The sequence below is a fragment of the Vulpes lagopus genome, chromosome 1 (assembly GCF_018345385.1).
Source record: "Vulpes lagopus strain Blue_001 chromosome 1, ASM1834538v1, whole genome shotgun sequence".
In the NCBI taxonomy this organism is placed as follows: Eukaryota; Metazoa; Chordata; class Mammalia; order Carnivora; family Canidae; genus Vulpes; species Vulpes lagopus.
Genome location: NC_054824.1, coordinates 119,497,992 through 119,520,977, shown reverse-complemented (window position 1 = coordinate 119,520,977; position 22,986 = coordinate 119,497,992). Strand labels below are relative to the sequence as shown.

Genomic DNA, 22,986 nt, shown 5'->3' with positions numbered 1-22,986 from the left:
GGCTCCTTGCAGGGAGCCTGATGTGGACTTGATCCCGGACCCTAGGGTCACGCCCTGAGCCAAAGGCAGATGCTCAACCGCTGAGCCACCCAGGCATCCCTAAATTGATTTTTTAAATGTGTGATATATTCATGTAATATAACGCTAAAAAGCAGTAAAATGAATTACAGTTACATACAACAACAGAATCAATCTCAGGGATGTAATGCTGAGTGCAAAAAGTAAATTACAGACACATGTACAGATTCTATTTATAAAAAAGTCTAAAGGATGTGAAATTTAATATATTGTTTAGGAGTTATATTGTTTATATATTAATATAATTAATATAACATATGCTAATGTATAATGTTTAGGAGTTAGCAAAACTATAAATAAAACAAGGGAATAATAAACAGAAAGTTCAGAGTAATTATTACCTTTGAAAAAAGAGAAACATTAACATCAGGGAGGGAAAGAAGAGTTTGATGTTCCTTATTTTAATGGGTACATAAATGTTCATTATATTGTGATTTATAATACCTTTTATAAATTTTATAAATTTTATTTATTCAACATTTAAAATTTCTTAAAAGGGAAGAATTTTAGAAACTATTTGAAAACATTAATAACTATACTAAATTCTATCTGATGGAAATATCATCAATGAAAAGCAACTATTTCCCCTCATTTTCTATTTTTAATATTATAGAAAAGTTGAAAGACCAGTGCAATACCCTTCAATTAGATTCACCAGTTGTTACTATTTTGCTGCATTTGCTTTTCCTCTTTACTTACTTTTTATTTACTTTTGATTTTTATTTACTTTATTTTATTTACTTTTTTTATTATTATTTTTATTATTTACTTATTATTTACTTTTTATTATTATTGTCGCTGTTATTGCTGAATAATTTGGTGGTAACATATAATATTTACCCCTAAATACTTCAATATGTATTTCATAAAAGCAAAAGCAGTTTCCTACATAATTTTATTATTTCCTAGGAATTAAACTAACACTGATATAATACTATCTAATACCTAGCCCATATTTGAGTTTCACTAATTGCCCCAGGGCTATACTTTTTTCTTTTCCTTTTAAGATCTAGGATCTAATCAAGAATTAAGCAATACACTTGGTTGCCACATTTCTTTATTCTTCATAATTAAAAGAGCCCCCTTACCTTTTTTTTCCTTATTGGTCTTTTCATGGATACTTATTATTATTATTTTTTTTAATTTAGAGGTGCCTGGGTGGCTCAGTCAGTTAAGCATCTGCCTTTGGCTCAGGTAGTGATCCTAGGATCAAGCACCACCACCACCTCCCTGCTCAGCTGGGAGTCTGTTTTTCCCTCTCCCTTTGCCCCTACCCCTGTTTGTGCTTACTCTCTGACTCTCTTACATAAGTAAAATCTTTAAAAATAAAAAAAATTAAAGATTTTATTTATTTGAGAGAAAGACAGAGATAATGAGAGAGCATGAGCAGGGATGAGGAAGAGGGAGAAGCAGATCCCTCCTCCCCCAGCAGGAAGTCTGATGCAGGGCTTGATCCCAAGATCTTCATGACCTGAGCTGAAGGCAAATGCTTAACTGATTTAGCCATCCACGTGCCCCAGTTGATTTTTTAAAAAATGCAGGTTAATTGTTTTGTAGAATACCATATAATCTGAATTTGTCTGGGATTGGACTTGTGTCCTTGTGATTGGACTCAGATTAAACATTTTTGGCAATGACACCTCAGAGGTGACATTGTATACTTCCCTTTGCTCATAATATCAATCTGTCATATAACTGGAGCAGGCAAAGTTTGATTACTTGGTTATGGTAGTGCCTACTGCCAAATCTCTCCATTGTAAAGATACATTTTTGTTTTTGTAATTTTTAATATGTGGGATGACATTTTGAGACTGTGGGAATATTTGTTCCCAAATGACATTTTATTGAATAATTTATTTATTTTTTTGAATAATTTATTTATTTATTTTTTAATAAGATCTTTTTTTTTTAATTTTTATTTATTTATGATAGTCACACAGAGAGAGAGAGGCAGAGACACAGGCAGAGGGAGAAGCAGGCTCCATGCAGGGAGCCTGACATGGGACTCAATCCGGGGTCTCCAGGATCAGGCCCTGGGCTGAAAGCGGCGCTAAACCACTGAGCCACCCAGGCTGCCCTACTTAATGATTTTAGTGTTGATGATATTTGTCATAATCAGTAATTACATCAGTAATGCAAAATAGAGATTTTCTAGTTCTATATATTTTCCTACATTTATTAGCTGGTACTTTTTTGTAAAGAAGGGCTTGACCCCAACCCTGGACATCTCCTGCCCCTTTGATTTTTTTTTTTTATTATTATTACCTATGGACTCATGGATTAAAAAAATTCAATAGGTTACAATCCATTAACATTATTTCTTTTGATACACAAAATTACCAAATTTGGCTAGTAAAAGGCCCTTGAAGCAGGTTGCTATGTCTTCTTGAAACGTTCCTATCAATCTTTGAGTACTTTCTCACTTTCTGATACAAGAAGATTCCAACTCAGAAGTTCCCACCTCAGAACTGAGATAGTAAAGAATAGTTTTTATAAGCCAAGATCTATCTAGAAGCTAAGTGTACATACTGATACTGAGATCACTATTTTTAAGACCATTCAGTGCATAGTAAGGAAACACTTTTAGTTCTTTTCAAATTATGAGTTCATACTTATATCCAATTTAAATCTAAAAGGAATATTACTTACTTTTCCCCATTCCATATTTGAGGCTCCCTTCTTTCATGTGAGAACCCTGGTGTTCAACAACATTAAAATATTTACTCATTTGCTCTACCCTGTGATATACACAAAATAGTTTTAAAATTATCAACGCGACTCTCAACAATATTTGGATTAAAATTCAAAATTCACTTGCAATTTTTTTTTGCTCTTAGGATATATCACACAGAGAGTGTACAATAAGAAAATTGTGTTAAAAATACTTGAATTAATTCTTTTTGGTGTGTGGCTACAATATTAATTTGATATGCTATGCAGTTAGGTTCATTTATTTCTGTTTGCATTCAATATTAAGATTTTCCCATTTTAATTTTTAAATTCATAATTCATTTATAAGGATTGAAAGTTAAAACTCTATAAAAGTTATACTCATCTTATCCATATCTATTCTACTTAATATAGATAAACATTTCATTAGCCTCTGGTTTAGGTTCATGTTTTGTTTTGTTTTTCAAAAACATGCACAGAGGTGTGGAATCTGAAAATGGTCAGAAGTGCTAGGAAAAGGCTGTTCGAGAAAGGTCACTTTCTGTCTTCTACATAATTTCTTTATCACAGTTATATAAGATTAAATAAAAGTTTTTATTCTAATAAATCATGAACAACTGTGTCACATTTTTTCAACTCCACCATAAAATATGGACATCAGCAGGAGCCACCTGGGGCACTGGTGGTAGCCCTGAGAGATTCAGGGTCATGGCTGCTTAAATAACAGACATTATTCTTAACATGAATGAGAATTCAGAAGGCATCAGTAACTCTTCTTATTTACAACATTTTGCAACTCGCTGAGTTCTAGAACAGAGCCAGTGGTGGTTGGGAATCACTGAGTTCCCTAAAAGCGATTAATTTGAAGTTGGGGGGGCACCACAAGCGGTGCCTCAGTTGCAAACATCTTCCATGTAAATAATCAAGATGAAACATCTCTGGAGAGGAGACTTCTTGGATGGTCAAGGACTTCAAGCAGCTTGATTGTCACCATTTGTCCCTTTTTCTCTTTACTGAAGATTACAGGAGCCAAATGTGTTTTAAGGAAAGCTTGAGCACTAACCTGTATTCCCCTCTATGGGATTAAAGAGAAACAACATCATGTCTTCTGAGGCTATTACTCTAAAACCTTTAAAGGGGAAGCAGCAATTTTTCTACCACCTGAGTGTCTTGAAGGAGAATAAAACCAAGGACTTACACACCAAATCCATAATATCTTCTGAGCACCAGTGTCAAAGGCCTTTCCACAAAGATGAAAAGTCTAAATGAGTGACCAGCACCCATTGCTGGAAGTAGATAATCAGCCTGAATATCACATCAAACTGGTAATGATCAGGGAAATCTAAAATGTCCAGGTATCATTAAAGATGACCCGGTACCCAAATCAATGCCTCACCACACTGCTTGTTTGTTTGGAGGGAACTGCATCTGCCTTGTACATTCTTATCCCTTGATGTTTTTCAACAAAGCACTTTATTTCTAAATTTTTTATTTTTTATTTTTATTTCTTGTTCTTCTCATCAAGAAGATATTCCAAAGAAAAATGCAACTACTCTTAGTTTTAGCTGTTCATCTTCTCTTTGGATGGAATTAATTTCTCCAAAGTTTTGGTATGCAAAAATAATTCTACTGTTTAAAAGAATGTGAAAAATCAAGAAAATATTAAATTATTAGAGCATCCTGAGTTTTTAAGTATTAAGATAACAATGGGCATTCCGTCACCCTGGCAATCTCTTTTCAGCAGATAAATAATCTTGAATTGGAATAGCTGATTAAAATCCCTGATTGTTTTCAGTGCTCACTGCATTGGGTTCCTTTGTCTCTTGGTGGCCCGGCTGGCTCCCTTCTGTCCTCCTCCTGGAAAGAATTCTTTCCTCTGGGTTTGGTGCAAACTTGTTTGTGTGAGTCAATACTACTGTGCAGTTTGGCTGAAGGAAGAAAGCCAGCACTTGTCCTGCCCAAGAACAGCATTCTGAACATACAGATACAACCTCAGTGCCCTCTGTGCCTGACAGACACACTTAATAAACACATATTTAAGGCCTTTACTTTTAGCCTAAGCGGATTTCTGAAATATGGTTTTAATAACCAAATTGGTTTTTGCCAGAGGACTACTGAATATTGTTTCTACGGCTTCCTTTTAAAATGGTCTTTACCTTAAAATTCACTTCAACAAAATGTTACAAAAATTCAGTTCAATAAATATTTATTAAGTGTCCACTGTGCCATCCACAGAGATGTTCCCTGAATATTTTACTTTACTTGTGGAGAAAGAGCACAAATAAACACACAGCCACAAGACAGCAGTTGAGTGCCACAGCTGGAGCACCACAAGGTATACATGAGCATTGGGTGCATAAGCTGCAGAAGAAAAGTTGGGTAAGAATGTGTCTTGGAAGCCAAAGGAACTGAAGCATTTAAAGGAAGAAACAGAGGTCTCCTATGCTGTCAAGAGTTCAGATAAGGCCTGAAAAGGTATTGGTAATACTGCAGAGAGTCCTAAAAGGGTGGGGGGTGGGAAGTGGAGGCCAGTTTGTAGGGTGCTGAGGAGCGAGTGGGAGATGAGGAAACAGGGTAACAACAGACAACTCTCTCAGTAAATTTGGTAGTTAACCAGATGAGGGTGAGCTGAAGGGGTTAGGTAGGATTAACAGACACAGAGAGTGGAGGCAGGTTTAAATGGATGAAATGAGCCCCAGGAAAGAAAGAGGTTGAAGGTGGCAATAAGTGAAAAGATAGTTGATAGTGTGAGGTCCATGAGAATGAGAAGGGATGGCATCTAGAGAAAGGTGGGAGAGTCAGGTTTACCTGAGCTCTTTCACTGATCAGGAGGGAAGGGGAAAAGGTAGGTGTGTATGCAGTTAGGTTTCTAGATTTGGGAACAGGAAGTTTTTATCTGAAGTTTTCTTCTTTTGAGGGTGGGCCAGGAGATAAGTACACGGCATGGTTATTTGCTAAGAGAGAAGGATGAAGACATAAATTTTGATGAACCAGAGTCTATAGTAGCCAGCCACTGTGGAATGGGAGAGAGATCCAACTAGACAGCCAAAAAGAGTTTATGATGCTATCAGTTGGAAGTGTTGACTTTCTTTCTCCTATAGTGTCCAACATTGTGAATATGTAGGAAGAAAGCCTGTGGTCTGGCATTGGGGATACTGGAATGGATGATTGTGGGATCCAGCAGGGTCTGGAATATGACTAAGGAGCAGGCAATTGCAGAGGAGTATGGATGAGGAGTTGAAGTTACCAAGAAGCTAGGATATTGGATGGCTAGGCAGTACCTCCAGATGATGGCAGGTTGGAAGGCTGAGGCTGGGAGCCAAATGCCAACAACCACAAACAAGGGTTGGGCACTGGGCAGCTAACTACATGGTTGGAAAATAATTTTAAGAATGGTAGCTTTAAAAAAAAATGGTAACTTTAGGTACTTGTCTTTGTGCAAATAAATCTCTAGTGTTTCCCCATTCCACCTCAGAATAGAGTAGCTTCCTCGTACTTTCTTCTCTGGGATCCTATTTCCTGCTGGCTGTCACTGCCCAATAGTTTTTTCTATTAAAATTTTAGGCGACTGACAAGGTAGCATGAGGTTGATGAGGCCAAGAAAATCTATTTTAGAAAGTTAAAATGCTTTCCACTATCTCTTCACTTCCCCTTCTAATCTCTTCCCTTTTTTTAAGATTTATTTATTTATTCATGAGAGACACACACACACACACACACACAGAGGCGGAGACATAGGCAGAGAGAGAAGCAGACTCCTCACAGGGAGCCCGACATGGGACTGGATCCTGGATCCTGGTATAATGACCTGAGCCGAAGGCAGGTGCCCAACCGCTGAGCCACCTAGGGAATCCCTCTCTTTGACTTCCTTAAAACCTCTTTACCTCCGTATGGATAGAATAAGCTACCTACATATCAGTAGAAAAAATATTTATCTGTTTCTTATATAAGCAGGCATGTGTTAAGGTACCAAATTTGTGTCAGTTCAGCAGAATAAAAATTCCTGCTACCATTCACTGGGGACCCCCTCAGACACCATTTTAAAAGTAGGGAGGAAGAAAATATGGACAGTCACTAATACTTCCTATTGTCACCCCAACCACCTTGAACTGAAAGTGGCTTGCATTTGATCACACTGATACCCTAGTGTTCTAATTTGCAGAATGTGGGGTCTCCTTAGAATTAAAAGAATTATGCTACCACATCAAAGTTTTTAAAAATAACATTAAAACAGAAGTATTTCATATAGTCTAAAAATTCCTTATGCTGATCAATGCTCCATTGATCATTCCAGCAGTTACAAATCCATTTTGGGCAAATTTGAAAATGTTTAATCCCTTTGGTTTCTTTTTCACCTTCCAATTTTTTCCATAATGTATTCTTTTCTTTTCTTCCTCTCTACCTCCCTTCCTTAATTAGAATGGGAGTTGAGGCATCACATGCTTTGCCTTAGAGCTGAGTCTGCACAATGTGATGGTTTCTATTTTCACCTTTTCTTTCAGTCACACAAGGGCTGCCAAGGATGTGGCCTTTCTGTATGCCCTTGCTGCTTCTCCCTGCCAGGTGCTTTTCCTGGCCAATTAGCTGCTGAAATGCTTCCTTTAAGGAAAGGCAAATAGAACCAGAAAGCAGAACACTTGGACACTGTTTTTCCTTCTGTCCACCCCTCCCCTTCCTCCTTCCAGCCCTTCATTTAAACATTAGTTGAGGGTCTACTTGTACTCAGCTGAAGAGAAGCACAAATGAGACATAAGGCATGCAGAAATGAAAAGCCAGTGCTTGACCCCAAGGCACTGCCCTCTATGACCTTAGGCAAATGAAGCTCTCCTATAGAGTCACATGGTGAAATAGAAGGAAACGGAATGAGATGATTTCTTGAGAACCTTTTCTCCTTTCATAGCTCTGATGTTGAGTGTGTTAGTGGATAATCTCCTGCTTGCTACTATGCTATGGACAATTTCTCTTTATACCTTAAATGTGGTTGCTCTTCAACTATCAATTATTATGTGTTCCAAGAATATGAAGCAAATAAATTTGGGTGCCATTATGATATGGCATACTACATATACATTAAGAATGATGCTTATAGGGATCCCTGAGTGGCGCAGTGGTTTAGCGCCTGCCTTTGGCCCAGGGTGAAATCCTGGAGACCCGGGATTGGGTCCTACGTCGGGCTCCTGGGGCATGGAGCCTGCTTCTCCTTCTGCCTGTGTCTCTGCCTCTCTCTCTCTCTCTGTGACTATCATAAAAAAAAAAAAAAGAATGATGCTTATAAAAACTTTTAATGATATAGAAAAAATGTACATACTGTAATGTCAGGTGAAAAAACAGACACAGGCAGAGAAGAAAGCCTGAAACTCTAGGTATTAAGTCATTTGTTAACATGCAGATTTACCATTTAGTTACCCTTGAATAGTGGGATTATACATGTTGAAATTTTCCTACTTTGGTTCTTCTATTTTTCAAAGTAAAGAATGCAACTACATTTTTTTAATAATAAAATGAACAAAGTTATTTTGTAACATGTAGAAGTAATTGCTTTTGCAGCATAAAATTCAGTATGTATGCCAAAACAAGATATGAATACTTTTTAAGATATGCTTTGCTTTGAATTTCCTAAATTTTTCCTTAACATTGATTTTTCTGGACCCTAAGGTTAGTAATTGGTCAAATTCTGGTACATTTCTGAGGACTTATAATCTTACAGTTCTCACGTTAGAAAAAAGAGCAATGAGAAGGAAAAAGGAAGGATGTATACAATTTCTTCATCTATCAAAAATGCAAGGTTTTATTTAGGGTCTTGCATTTGTTAAGAAAGGTGAAAGTATAGGTCACCAAGAGGTTATTTCAGGAAAAGGCTCTGAAGAAAGCACAACTGCTGACCATGGATGATTTCACCACTTGAAACAGGTGCTATGATGTGTCTGCTCAAGCATGATTTCAGATATCAGATCACAAACTCAGGAAGGCCACAGAGGCCAGTTGGTGGAAATAAAACACCTATAAAAGAAGGCACTCCCTCCATGGTAAGGAAGTAAAAAAATCCATTAAAAAAATCCATTAAAAAAATCTGGTGAGTGTTGGTACAATTACAGCTTATCCATTTCCCACAATGGAGGCAGAGAGAAATGCAGAAATGGCCAGTAGTGTAGAGAGCCTAGAACTCACTCTGGTGAATTGTACGAGAAAGTATCTGATCTTCTCTGGCTAATCATCTATCAGTCAATATTTGTAATAGGTCCTTTTGTAACTTGTCATTCAGAATTTTAGAGGCTATAAAAAATACTGCACTGTTAACCAGGCACTTGGGCCTCCAGAAGGTATGAAAAGACTTTACATGTGTGCCAGTTACATATAAAGAAGGAAAAAAACTATTGTCTGTCAGCTCATTTGGCCCATGGAACAAATAATGGGAGATTTCTTATAGAGTATGCTACTCAAAGTGTGGCCCTCCCACCAACAGCATTGGCATCCCCTGGGAGGTTGTTAGAAATGAAGAGTCTGAAATAAGTCAGAGAGAGAAAGACAAATAACGTAAGATCTCACTTATATGTGTTACCTAAAAGAACAAAACAAACAACAACAACATAAAAGAAGCTCATAGATATAGAAAGGAGACTGATGGTTGCTGGATGGGGTAATGGGGAATGGGTAAAGGTGGTCAAAAGGTAAAACCTCTAGCTGTAAAATACATAAGTCCCAGGGATATAATGTAGAGCATGGTAGCTATAGTTAATAATAGTGTATTGCATATCTGAAAGTTGCTAAGAAAGTAAATCTTAGGAGTCCTCATCACAAGAAAAAAAAAAAAGAAAAATGTTTGCAACTATGTAAGGTAACATGCTAACTAGACTTATTGTGGTGATCATTTCACAATATATACAATTATCAAATCATTATGTTATACCCCTGAAACTAATACAAAATTATGTGTCAATTATACCTCAATTAAAAAAAAAATGAGCCCACGCAGGCCGGCTAAGAGGAATCTGCATTTTAACGAGATCCCCATGTGATCTATATTCGTACTAAAGTTTAAGAAGCACTGTATCATAGGTATGAAACATATAAACTACATTTTTTTTTTTTACAAATAAACTACATTGTAAGCTCTCTTGAATTTTTCTTCTTACTTGTTTTCAAATATATTGAAAATACAAATTTTTACTGTGGCAAAAAGATTCATCCTCCAGCTAAAATCTCTGTGTGTGCATGAATGTTTCTTTCAGCTAAGGTACTCAGAAGCAACTCGATATTTGTAATTTCCTTTTCAAACCTAGCTTACAAAGGCAAGTATTTTCAGCTGTCCCAGTCTTCTGAATTATTTATTGCATCTTCTAATTCTAGGTAAATTTTATGTCTGAAAAGGATATTATTTACCACAGACTTCTAGAGTTTTTGCTCCCCACCCTTTTCCATTTTATGGAAAAAATATTTTTTCTTCCATACTCATTCTCTGAGAGTCATTAGGAGAAATTCTAACCTTGTATTTTTTTAAAAACTAGGCTCCATGCCTAGTGTGAAGCCCAGTGCAGGGTTTGAACTCACTTAGCATTGAGATCAAGACCTGAGCTGAAATCAAAAGTTGGACATTCAACCAACTGAGCCACCCAGGTGTCCCTAACTGTATTTTTCATTTTTAAAAAAATTTTTTTAAAAATTTTTATTTATTTATGATAGTCACAGAGAGAGAGAGAGAGAGAGAGAGAGGCAGAGACATAGGCAGAGAGAGAAGCAGGCTCCATGCACCGGGAGCCCGATGTGGGATTCGATCCTGGGTCTCCAGGATCGCTCCCTGGGCCAAAGGCAGGCGCCAAACCGCTGCGCCACCCAGGGATCCCCCCTCTTTTTTTTTTTTAAGATTTTATTTATTCATGAGAGACACAGGAAGAGAGGAAGAGACACAGGCAGAAGGAGGAGAAGCAGGCTCCATTCAAGGAGCCTGATGTGGGACTCGATCCCAGGAATTCAGGTCACACCCTGAGCCAAAAGCAGATGCTCAACCACTGAGCCCCCTAGGAGTCTCCTAATTGTATTTTTCTAAGTAGGTGTTATCATTGTTCCTATGGGGAATGGTGATCTGGTTTCTATCTATCTAAATGTGCTGGTAGTGTGCTAAATATCTAAGAAGCCACCTATGAGAATGTGACCTATCTGACCATAGAAGGAGCTCAAGTGGCATAGCTCAAGTGGCATGTAGGGCTATCCCTGCCTTGAGAACATTTCTCCTCATAAAAGAATGACCAGCTTCTAGTCTACCAATTACATCACAGATTTAATAGTATCAGGCAAACATGTGCATCAATTTACCCTTGTCCTAGGAGGGAAAAGGGTCAGAGTCCTTTGAAGGAAAAGTTACAGATAAATTTGAAATAATGTTTAAAGTGGTCTTATGATTTTGTAATACTGTAAAAAAGGATGCAATCATCCTGTAAACATTTAGATTAAGCAAAAAGGTAAGAGACAGTAGGAATCTAAGGCTGGTCTCTGTAGGTTCTTCTTTGAAAGTTCAATCTCACCTGATTGTCGAATCCGTTGAAGAGTTTGCTGGACCAGAACCTCTGATCTTGGGACAATGATGATGAAGTCCACTTTGCTGAAGTGGCCGAGGTCCAGGCTCTGACTGCCGCTATCTGCTATAGCACACACCTGGGATAAGAGTTTTCTGGCAACCGTTAGCTGTGGTTGATAAATTTGGAAGGTTTCATTATCTAAATCTAAAATAAAAAAGTCATGAGAACAAGATTAATTCACTTCTGATGAATTACAGTTGATGGCCACTGTGTATTCATAAGGGGGACACACAACACACATACACAGTAATGCTCTATACCAAGTGTTCTATTTTCACTTTCTATTGAGTTTTAATAGGTTTCTTATTTTCTCTGAAAACTTGGTTGAAAGGATGTGTTCAAGAGTGGATGTGGTAATTTTATAAATGTATCCTTTTAGAATTGACTGATTGGCTCACAAATCATTACTCAACATCCCTCCCCGACCCAGAAATGTAGAGACAAACTACACTCTCACAGTGAGAGCTAGGACTCATTTCTGGACAGAGGAAGCAAGGATTTCCAGTTTTCTTTAGGAGTATCAGCACAGGTCAGGTGCCCAAGCCCAGACAGAGTTCAGGGAAAGAGGTGATGCGGTAACCATATTAATGTGGAGTTCCTTTGAACTTATCTGGACAGCGCCACAGTAAACATTTCCTCTTCAACAAGTCAGTTGCAACATGATTGGAATTCTTCTCCCCAGGAACTGTATAACACAGGTCACAGAGACACTACCTTCACCTTTTTTCCCACTCAACTTGCCAGTGCTTATGACCTGGCAGTTATAGGTGGTTGTGGCCAACTCAATGCTGACGCCTGTACTATCTGAAGAGACCTGACTCATGACATGGCCAGCTGGCTACTAAAGAGGTGATGTATTAGAAGAACATTGTCCAGACAGTCTAAGCATGCCAGTAGCTTTTTATGACAAGTTATAACGAAGCAATCAATCTCATACCTGTGGGCATGCAAACACACACACACGCACACACATACACATATACACACACTTAACAAGACAAGCGTAGATGAATACTTGAGCAGGTAACGTTTAAGATTTCTTTACAAAGCTGCTTTTTATCAGGAATACATGCGAAAGTCTGGCTGGAACACACAAAGCCCCAATTAACCTGCACTAATTAATGTTTTCTGAAGCCAAATGCATGGGGCACTTGGGTGGCTCAGTCGGCTAAGTGTCTGCCTTCGGCTCAGGTCATGATCCCAGGGTTTTGGGATTGAGCCCCACCTCAGGCTCCCTGCTAGCAGGGATCCTGCTTCTCCCTCTCCCTTTTCCTCTGTCTGCTGCTCCTCCTGTTTGTGTGCACGCTCTTTCTATCTGTCAAATAAATAAATAAATAAATAAATAAATAAATAAATAAATAAAATCTTTAAAAAAATAAAATTGCAATGTGGCCAAGGTAAAGATGGTAGTCATAATACCCTAACCACATGGAAACTTGACAATGACTGGAGATTTAAAGGTGGCTAAGAGAACCCAGTAGAAAAGGCCAAAGCTGCAACTTTTAATAGCAGAATGGTTTTTGGCCCACAAAAATTACCACTCAAAATAAATCTTTGGGTAGCTATTATTTCTTTCCTGTCATAGGTTGGATAGGTGGCGACTAACCTAGGTGATAACATAACTTTGTAGAATTTAACTTAGCAGATTTTAAAGTTTGAGGAAACCTAATAAATATCTTTAAGCAATGTTTCTTAAACAAGGAAGCAAGGATATGTAGAAGTCTGTAAGTACTCTGAGAATTTTTAAATTCTAACTTTGTTAATAATTCAAAAATAATATGAATACATTTTAGATCATCTGGATGATTGCTTTATCATCAAATAATGTGCAGCAGTAGAAACATTTTATTGTGGGGGCACCTGGGTGGCTCAGTCAGTTAAATGTCTGACTCTTGACCTCAGTTCAGGTCTTGATCTCAGGGTTATGAGTTCGAGCCCTGCAATGTGGTCCACACTGGGCATAGAGCCTACTTAAAAAAAAAATATTGCATGCATTTGAATTTGTTTTTGTGACTGAGCTGATGCCAAGCCATGCTACTTTTATTGCTGAGGCAGTCCTAATATATAAATGACACATTCCTATCAAGTGAAGGCCAGAAGGCTGTCAGCAGCAACTTTATGGATCTGTCCTACCCTCTGTCCTATTCTTTTTTTGATCATCTCCTATGTTGTCCTTATCAACAGGGAATTGGGGAAGGAATCTGAACATAAAAGAACCCAATCTAATGGTGAAACTCCTAGCCCCTGTTCCCACTATCCCCCGCTTTAAAAAAAAAAAAAAAGATTTATTTATTTATTTATTTATTTATTTATTTATTTATTTATTTATTTATTTTAGAGAGAGTATGCAGGGGAGTGGAGAGGGGCAGAAGGAGAGGGAGAGAGAGAATCTCCAGCACACTCCCTGCTGAGCGTGAAGCCTGATGCAGGGTTGGATGACCAGAGCTGAAATCAGGGGTTGGATGCTTAACTGATGGAGCCACCCAGGTGCCCCTCCCACTATCCTTTTTTGCATCCTGGAAGCTTGTAGGGCAGATGATGTGTTGGTATTGCTGTGCTATTTGCCAGGGATGCCTTGCTATCCCTGAGATTATGTGTGTTTTATACATCAGAGAGTAAATGAAGGGGGTGGAGAGCCAGAAGCCTTGCACAGACTGCATTCTACATTCTTCCAAGCAGTTCTTTGTAGCCCTCAGAAAGCAACAATAGCTCTCTAGGCATAGCCAGAATTTTTTTTGGGAAAAAAAGAGAGTCTGCTTATAATAAAGTCTTCAACTTTGATTTTAATTCTAGGAGACATCTACTAAGAACAAGATGTTTGATCCAGGCCCCATCAAGGGACATTTTTAATTTGAGCCATATTTATTATGTAGATAGTGAGGAAAAACCTGTCATAATCTGTGACTCTAAAACAAGACCTGAAAACCCTCAGAATGACTTAGCTTCTATTTCCTCCTTTTGGTCTGAGGTGACGTTACCCAGGTTTTGCGTGGGGATCATAGCGGCAGCCTCCTGAGCTGACACACACTCGTTAAGATCTCCATTGAAAGGGGTAACCACACTTTCTCCTCTTCTTTGTTGCATTTTGTCTAGCAGCTTGTCCAGATCATCGCCTATTACATAATAAAGAGGAGATAAGATTACAAGGAATGATAAATTTATATTAGTCTCATTGGACACTTAAGCTGGGTTTTCATCAAGATTTGTCAGTCAGTCAGCTTTTCCTGTCTGAGTTTACACTTGGCCATGTCTGTAGCAGTATCTCTATAGCCAGAGCTACCCTCATATGTACTGTGCTTACGACTTACATGCTTTTACATGGTGTATCCCTCTTGACCTCCACAATACTCAAAGCAGTTAGGATGGCATCATTCTATCTCCATTTGACATATTAGAAAACTGAGATCCAGGGAGGAAGAATCTCTCCCAAGGTTACACCACTAAGTAGTGGCTGAGCTGAGGCCCTCCATACCAGTGCCCATGTGCCTTCCTCTGGACCACCTGCTGTGTCAGTAACAAAATACTGAGGATAAACCATTCCAAATGAGGGAAGGTCAGCAGGCAAGTTTAACCTCCATGCTCATCTCCTCTACAGGCTAAAATTTAAATTCAGAAAATCACACAGTTAGGGACTGGCAGTGCTGCTGAATCCTACAACCACTTACCTAATGATGTGGTTTTGAAATGTGATGCCAGGAAACTGACCTTTCCTGTGATGAGCTCATAACTAATTTCTTTCAAAAACTCACTTGTGGTTAGCATGCTCTCTGCCAGAGCTCTGGACTGATGCTGACCTGCAGAAGAGAGGGAGGAAGTGATGCACCAGTGAACAAATGTTAACAGAAATATGATTTATAATAGCAAAAATTGGAAACAACTAAAACATGTAACTATAGGGATTTGGTTAAGGAAAGTATGGCACGTCAAAAGATGGACAATTACTCAGCATTTAAAATGGCAATTTTAAGAAGAAAATGTTTATAATAAAATGTTAGATGATCAAGGGGAAAAATGATATACCTTATGTTTGTAACTCTGAAAAATACTATACATGTGTTTAAAGACTCAGTAGGAATGTGAAAAACCTTTAAAAATTGTGTTTGCATGGTTATTATGAATACCTGTCTTAAAATATAAACTTATGGTGTTTAGTTGTTTTTACAAGTGAAAATTCAAAAAAATTAATGTATCATACTTTCTGATCAAGATTTATGTCATGGAGATATGGGCAGGCAGGTTTTGCCAAAGTGAGGGGGTTTGGCTTCTTTAGTAGAAACAGGTAAGAACCCTCTCTAGAGAGGAAAAAAGCAAATTTAGTCCAGATGGCTGGCTACTCATGATGGTGCCTGATAGAAAATCAGCGCCAGAAACAAAAACACATTTTGTAATGTTCCAACTTTCTGAACCTTTTCTTTAGAGTTAATGTTACAATTTGAAGTATCCTCTTCAGTGAGGAGTTGGTGAATACATGTGCTAAGTTCCTGGCAAATTTGATTCACTGGCTTAGGCCACCTGTGGCAATGGCTTTATCACATGCTAGAGTGGTAACATTTCTAAAACCTTATAAGGACAGAAGTTACATGAGACAAGGGTATCTGTTTCTAGGACATGCTTTGAAATAATGCCTCCACAACCAGCTGACAGGGACACCAGCCAAACTAAGGGCTACAAAAATCTGATATGAGGAGAAAACAAATGTTAAAATAAGGAGGAAGAACTGGAGTTGGAGCAATTAACTAGAGATTAATTGATCATGGATGCTTGAAACACTCAATAAATATTTTTCAAATGGACAGATGATTGAAATGAATGGATAAAAAAAAAAACCAACCCCAAACATTACTCACCTAATACTACCACACAAAATTCGTTTCCTCTGATTTTTGATGCACATATCGCCACAACATAATCTGGTAGTCTCTGATAGTGTCTCATTTCACTGAGAGTCCTCAATGTCTCTGATATGCCCTCCGCTAAAGAGTTTTGGGTCACAATCACATGAACCAAGTCTTGAGATACGCTGGCGACCAGTCTAGCAAGCCAGGGGAGTTGTCCTGGCGACACAGGTGTACACTGAGCACCCATCTGTAGGGCTCGCTCTCTCAGAGTAAATTCCTGCATAGCTTTCAGCATGATTTGTTCAAATTCTTCCCTGAGAGGTATCTGATCAGGACCTAAATTGAAGAGAATTACAGTTAGAATTTTTAAAAATCACAGCTAGAAAAGAGAGAAACACACACACACACACACACACACACACACACACACACACGTTAGTGTGTAGTCCTTCTAAGCCTACCATACTCCAACTGCAAAAGAGCTCTTTTCCTATTGTGGCTGCAGGAATGGAGGCCCTGCTAACCATTTTCCATTGTAAAGTTACCTTCTCTTTGCCTCAGTATTAAAAAAAAATGCAGTCTTCTGTTCTCCTTTATGCTAATCTTGATATTTTTAAAAGAGGAGGTACTCAGCATCAGTATCAATTCCACTGTATATCTTAGGGGATGGTCCCTGAAGGTGGTATATTTGCTGAGCTATTAAACTTGTCATTACAGACATGATTAATGACTCATGAAGGAAGAAGCTAACCTACTGGCATATAACCAACTTTAGGTTTCACTCATTTCTTGTTTTATTTATAGCTACTTTGAAAAACATTTTAATGTATTGTCTCTGTACCTAATTTTAGGAATACTGTTCATAGGAAAATTAAGTTTAATTATTTTTCACTTCTAATTTATATTTAGACAGCATCACACTTTCCCTAATAGAGAATGTCACTGTTATCTAGCTATTCCTCAGCATTCTGGATTGTTACGGATGGCATTTGGCCCTCTCTTCCAGCTGTGGATATGGCTAAATTTATGTGGGTGACCAACAGCCCCTGGAATTAGGGGGATTTTGTTTCTCTGATTCTCTTTATAAACTCAACCAGTCTTTAGGATAAAACAAGCAAGTCAATATTTGACATCCAAGGGACTCAAATGAACTCCTACATTTAGTTTAAATTGAAACCAGTGAGACTATGCTCACTCCTGCTCTTCAGTCGTTTCTTTTGCTGTGCAGACCTGAGAATTGAAAGCTCAGGCTCTGGTAGACAGATAGAACCCCTCAGTGTCTGTGACCTGAGATCAAACACTAATTTCAGAACCCAGGGCTAAAATCCCCTTGGGGAAGAATACACGTGTAAAGGACTGGACTTCTATATGAGAAGGAGGCACCTTGAATGAGTCAGAATCTTTCCTTCCTCAATAGGAATTTAAGCTGGCTTTCCAGAGCCCTGCTCATATTTTCTGGGAAAGCAAGAAAATGAAGTTTTAGTAATATTTTTAGGATATAGAAAAGTAAGTAAAATATTAGATATTTTTAAAATAATTTAAATTGGAGGAAATAAGTTTTTTCATGATTGGTTGGATGCTAAAGGGAGGGAGACTGAAATCCTTTTAGAGTTTTTTCTGCCGTCCATGGAAAAAGAGGGCAAGAACCCTGCAATGGTAACATTGTGTTAATACTTCTTATGTACCCCCCCCCCCCCCAATTGCCTGCTAGAGGAAGGTAGATGCCTTTTTATTACCTAGAAGCTGCCAAAGCTTCTGTCTTCATTTTGCTTTATAAAATTAGCATCATGGTCAGTGATCACTAGGTACATACTAGGTACATACTAGGTACATACTAGGAGCTCAAAGTGTAGAGATTTATATTGACGTACAAATGCACAGTATAAATGAGTTGAAGGGAAAGTGCCTATTTAAAGCTTTCTTCCATCAGAATAAATGACAGCTCAAAAGCATGTGGCTCTGCTGCCATTCCCTACAGCCTCTCATAGACCCCCTGAAGGCTCAGAGGCCTGGTGAATAGGTGTGTCCATAAGGCTCACTCTAAACCATGACTGAGTAACATGTTCTATTAGGCAATATAATTAATTTCACATATAAAAGCATTCCCAGAAAATAAAATTATCAAACATATTCATAAGCATTCTCCATTGCCTTAAGACCCGTTTTTTAAATAGAATTTTGACTGAATTACTGTTAGGAATTGAGAAATAGAGGAAAAAGTACCAAAGTTTAAATGAGGTAAGAGAGCAAAATGCCTTGCTTCCAATCACCTCCCGTCATCCTCAGCCTTTATGGTTAAATTGCAGGAGGTTTTTCTCTACTTCCCACAAGCTTGATAATAGTAAATTTTTTCCCCATCAACTGCTGGTCTCTAGTAACTCAGCTTAGCCTAGGCATCAGTTTTGATGGCTTTTCAGATAGAACCTTGTAATAAAGACAAGGTTCCAGACTCAGAGCCCTCCAATGATCAATGGATTTGCTAATTTCACTTTCTACATCAAAAGATTTCAGGCTGTGAAATAACAGATTGATTTTTTTGAAAGACTTTTTTTTTTTGAAAGACTTTATTTATTTATACATGAGACACACATGGAGCGAGAGGCAGAGACACAGGCAGAAGGAGAAGCAGGCTCCATGCAGGGAGCCCAATGCGGTACTTGATCCCGGGACTCCAGGATCACGTCCTGGGCCAAGAGCAGGCGCTAAACCACTGAACCACCCAGGCATCCAGAACAGACTGGTTTTTTTTTTTTAAATGACTATAGTGGAAAGACCTCTTCCTTCTGAAGAATCTTGTTTTTCTTTTTCCCTCTTATGTCCAGGCAACTAAGCCATCAAAGTATTAGATTTGTTCTTTTAAAAGTTTGGATTAAATATAAAAGTCTATCTATAAGCAATAGCATATGTGAAAATGTTCTTGCTGCCCTCTTTAAAACATTTAAAGGTAAAATAAAAAAACAAATGAATGAATAAACAAACAAAAATTCAAGGACTCCATAAGAAGGGAGTTGCTGAGAAGAGGTGTCCTAATGTACAAAATTTAGATAAAAAAAAAAAAGGAGCCATTCATGTTGCACTTTGAGAGATATATTAATTGGTTGCCAGTAAAACTCTAGAAATAACTGATCTTAAAGGGCAGAGCAGAGAGGTCTAATTGGATGGAGATTTTTCTTTTTAAGGTAAGAGCTTTTAGTAATTTGAGGAGAGACATTTTGTTTTGATCATTTAGTTCATTTAATTAACTTGAACTTTGATACTTTATTTTATTTTTTAAAGATCCTATCTACTTATTCATGAGAGACACACATACAGAAAGAGAGAGAGGCAGAGACACAGGCAGAGGGAGAAGCAGGCTCCATGCAGGGGAGCATGGAGGGACGTGGGACCTGATCCCAAGTCCCCAGGATCAGGCCCTGGGCCAAAGGCGGCGCTAAACCACTGAGCCACCCGGGCTGCTTGGACTTTGATATTTTAAATTGATGTTAAAATTGAAAAAAAGTGCTGTACTGATTGGCTTGGTTTTCCAATAAATAGCATTACTCTATGTGGGCTTGTTTTACTAATTCTGGAGGCATCTGGAAGCCTTTTCGATCTTGGAACATAGTTGAAAGTCAGTGTATGTAGTAATGAAAATTATGACACCAAATGAGCTGCAGACACAGGTGGTTTTTATAATTTTATTACCCACTAATCAGCTGATTAGCAAGTCCTAGGTTTATCATCAAAGTGGCTCGTGAGATATCTAAAGCCTTGCAAGTTTCAAAAGCTCATGTCAAAGCAAGCCTTCAGACTCTTGGGGCACCAAGCCTTACAGCCACAGTTGCTAGCTGTTGCTCCAAAGACTAAATTTGGCCAGCTGAAACTTTTCTTTTTTTAACAGTGTTTATCCCAGTATTTTTATTATTTAACACTTAAGAAATTTAATCTGTACTCTTGTGGATTATTTTAATGTTTGAAAATACTTATGTGTAATTTTACATCTTGAATATTTTCCAAAGTAAATGAGTGGCTTGCGGCCCTAGAGTGAATGTATAATTAGGCTGCATGTAAGATGACCTGCTGCAGTTTGCAAAATAAAGGACATTGCAATGTAAATGTTGCTGAGTCACCACAGTATTGTCAGGGCACCTGCATACACCCACTGTGGAGCTCAGGAGGGTATATCAAATAAAGGAAGTGAAGGGTTCATGACCTATGTATCCCCCTTACCCTACAGCCTAAAGAGCCTTTCAGGGAGGTCCACAGACACTGCCTCAATGAAGGAAAACATGATGGGACTACATCAAAGCGGTGTAGCTGGAGAAGAAAAAAATGGATGTAGAGACAGTGGATAAACAAGATAAAAAGGCTAAGTAGAAAACTGTAAATGTGTAAGGCAATGGCTTCATTTACATTCCAGATGACACCTGCACTTTCAGAAGGGAGGCTTGGCCAGACTCCCCAAGGGAGAAGGGTACCCTTGACACAGCCCTTTGAGGTTCTTAGACCTCTATGTACCACTCTGGAGACCTTAGGACCATCATGCTACTGGACACAAGGTGGCGCAATTTATCTCCTCTAGGACCCAAAGAAGCAAGATTCTAGAGAAGTTAGGAGAGAAATGGGGTGTGGGGGAAGGCAAGTGGGAGAAAGGACTAGAAAAGAAATGGGAGAAGAAAGAGAACAGTCATAGAGAGTGGGGTTGAAGGAAAAGAATGTTAGAAATGAAAAGGGTAAAGTAAGAGATGGACAAGTGGATGAACGTGAGAAAGAGGGGAAAAGAAAGGAAAAAAGCATGTTGCAAAAAAGAATAAAAATTGTCACCACCAAATAATTATGGAAAATCGCTTACCTAGCCGTACAAGATACTGTATGGTCAGAAGAATCATGTTTTCCACGCTCAGGAGTTGGCTGCCAGTCAACCCTAAATGTTCCAAATCTTTGTTTTCCAACTGTGGAATCTTGTAGCAATTCACCAGCAGAGGACTCACAACAATGTCACCAACATTTCCATAGAAATAGGGTAAAGTGCCATAGCCTGCCCCAATAGAAGCAGGTCAATAAGTTCAACATTTCTTTTTAAGGTTCAACCAGGTACACTTGCCCAACTAGGATCAAAGATGCTTAACAAAAGTTTCCTGCCCTCTGAGATGGCTACCAAGCAAAATCACTCAAATATTCTAGGGAATTTCCTCAATGCTTCCAAATTCTACTCTTATATTAAATCAGATGAACAGGAAGCAAAAGACTCAGATGATATTATCTCTGTTTCCCACAGAAGGGACATGTTAATATCATATCTGCTACAGAGGATTGATGAGAATTTGCAAAACATCTCTGCATCCTTTTGTAAAACTGTAATGATAAAATATTTTCCAATAAAATTCTTGATCAAGTTTCTTTCCATATAAGAAGACACAAAACAAACTACAATAACATATTTCATTTCCTGAGGTTTTCTTAAACATTTTAAAAAGCTAATAAGCTCAAAGCAGAATCCTTCTAGTCCCAAGTACTTGCAGGTTCCTTTCTGCTATCTTAGTCATTTTTATATTCTCTTCTCAAATGTCAGTATATAGCCTCAAATTATCTTAGAAGTAGATAGGACAAAAATATGTTGAAAATATAACCTGTTTGGGTGGTATAGTGAAGAGGGCAGTCCCTCTGTAAGACTTTCCAAAAGGTCGCTATGTTCTACATATCTTTCCAAGATATGGAAACTCCATATCCATTAACATCCACTCCTTAACTCCATTATGTACGCCACTCAAATGTTCAATAAGAACTTCCTTACCATATGGAATTTAAACAACTGGGATTCTTCTCCCAGTGCCTATAGGCCCAGGAGCAGTGGATAGGACAGCCTGATAAAGGACAGGGCTTGAAGCAAAACCATCCATGCCAGTAGGCTCAAGTCAACCAAAAAAAAAAAAAAAATCAGATAACATCTCACATAGACATACCCAAATGATCCAGTGGGGTTTAAACACCCCATCTATTTAGTCCTAAAGGTAAAGCAGGTAGTCTCCTGAGCTAAGATAGTCCCCAAATGAGGTAATTCTTGATGTGAGTCTGAAAAGCACTAAGTTAGTCCTGGAATCTAAGGGCCTCTAAATTTCTACACCTCCACTTACAGACAGTTTGGAAGGACTCAGATTCTATAAAGATAAGTGATTCATAAACACTTCTCCATGATTCAGATATGCAACTCTGGGACCTCCTGGTTCTCCCAAGGGGGGTCTATTAGCTGGTTCAGCTTGTTTCTTTTCTCTGTGGTTTGGCTCCCTTTGACTGGAACATCCTTTTCCCCAACCTTGTCTACTTTCACCAACCTTCCAGTTGGAACATCACCTCTGACAAGTCTTCTCAAACTCCCTCCAGGCAGAGTTAAGCTTTCTGTCCTTTGAGTTATTGTAATTCTTGGCTATAAACCTCTACTAGCCAAGTTTCACAATATTGTACTTATTTACATGATGGACTCCCCACTAAACAGTGCTCCCTGTGGGCAAAAGGACTTTCCCTTATTCCCAACTTCTAGTCACATGCTTAACAGCATGAGGAGCTGACCATTAAAAGCTGAAAGAATCAATATATGGCTGAATGAATACATGCATGCATTGGTAAATACACAAACACTGAACTGGAGAAACAGGCAACTTGGAATTCCTTTCCCTTACCTATCAGAATTACTGGTCTAACTCCTGAGTTACTCAGCAGGTTTTCAGGAACAATTACAGTTTCCCCTGCAGGAATGGGTCGAGGTTGTAAAATTCCAGTTAGTGGAGTCTGTGGAACAGGGGCAGATAAAAGGGACTCTGGAAAAAAAGTTGTTTGACAAGAAGGATTAG

General features: G+C 38.3%; 1 protein-coding gene across 6 annotated transcripts in view; it reads right to left on the bottom strand.

Annotated features, from left to right (window-relative positions):
• The window catches only part of GREB1L (GREB1 like retinoic acid receptor coactivator), a 264,390-nt gene that overhangs the window by 58,075 nt on the left and 183,329 nt on the right, over nt 1-22,986 (bottom strand). For all 6 annotated transcript variants that reach the window (XM_041754040.1, XM_041754343.1, XM_041754118.1 and 3 more), the window contains 6 exons: nt 22,816-22,953; nt 20,991-21,176; nt 16,169-16,495; nt 14,987-15,115; nt 14,300-14,434; nt 11,268-11,465 (listed from right to left, as the gene is read on the bottom strand). In XM_041754040.1, coding sequence (XP_041609974.1) covers nt 11,268-11,465; nt 14,300-14,434; nt 14,987-15,115; nt 16,169-16,495; nt 20,991-21,176; nt 22,816-22,953 — 1,113 coding nt within the window. The remainder of the gene's footprint in view (nt 1-11,267; nt 11,466-14,299; nt 14,435-14,986; nt 15,116-16,168; nt 16,496-20,990; nt 21,177-22,815; nt 22,954-22,986) is intronic.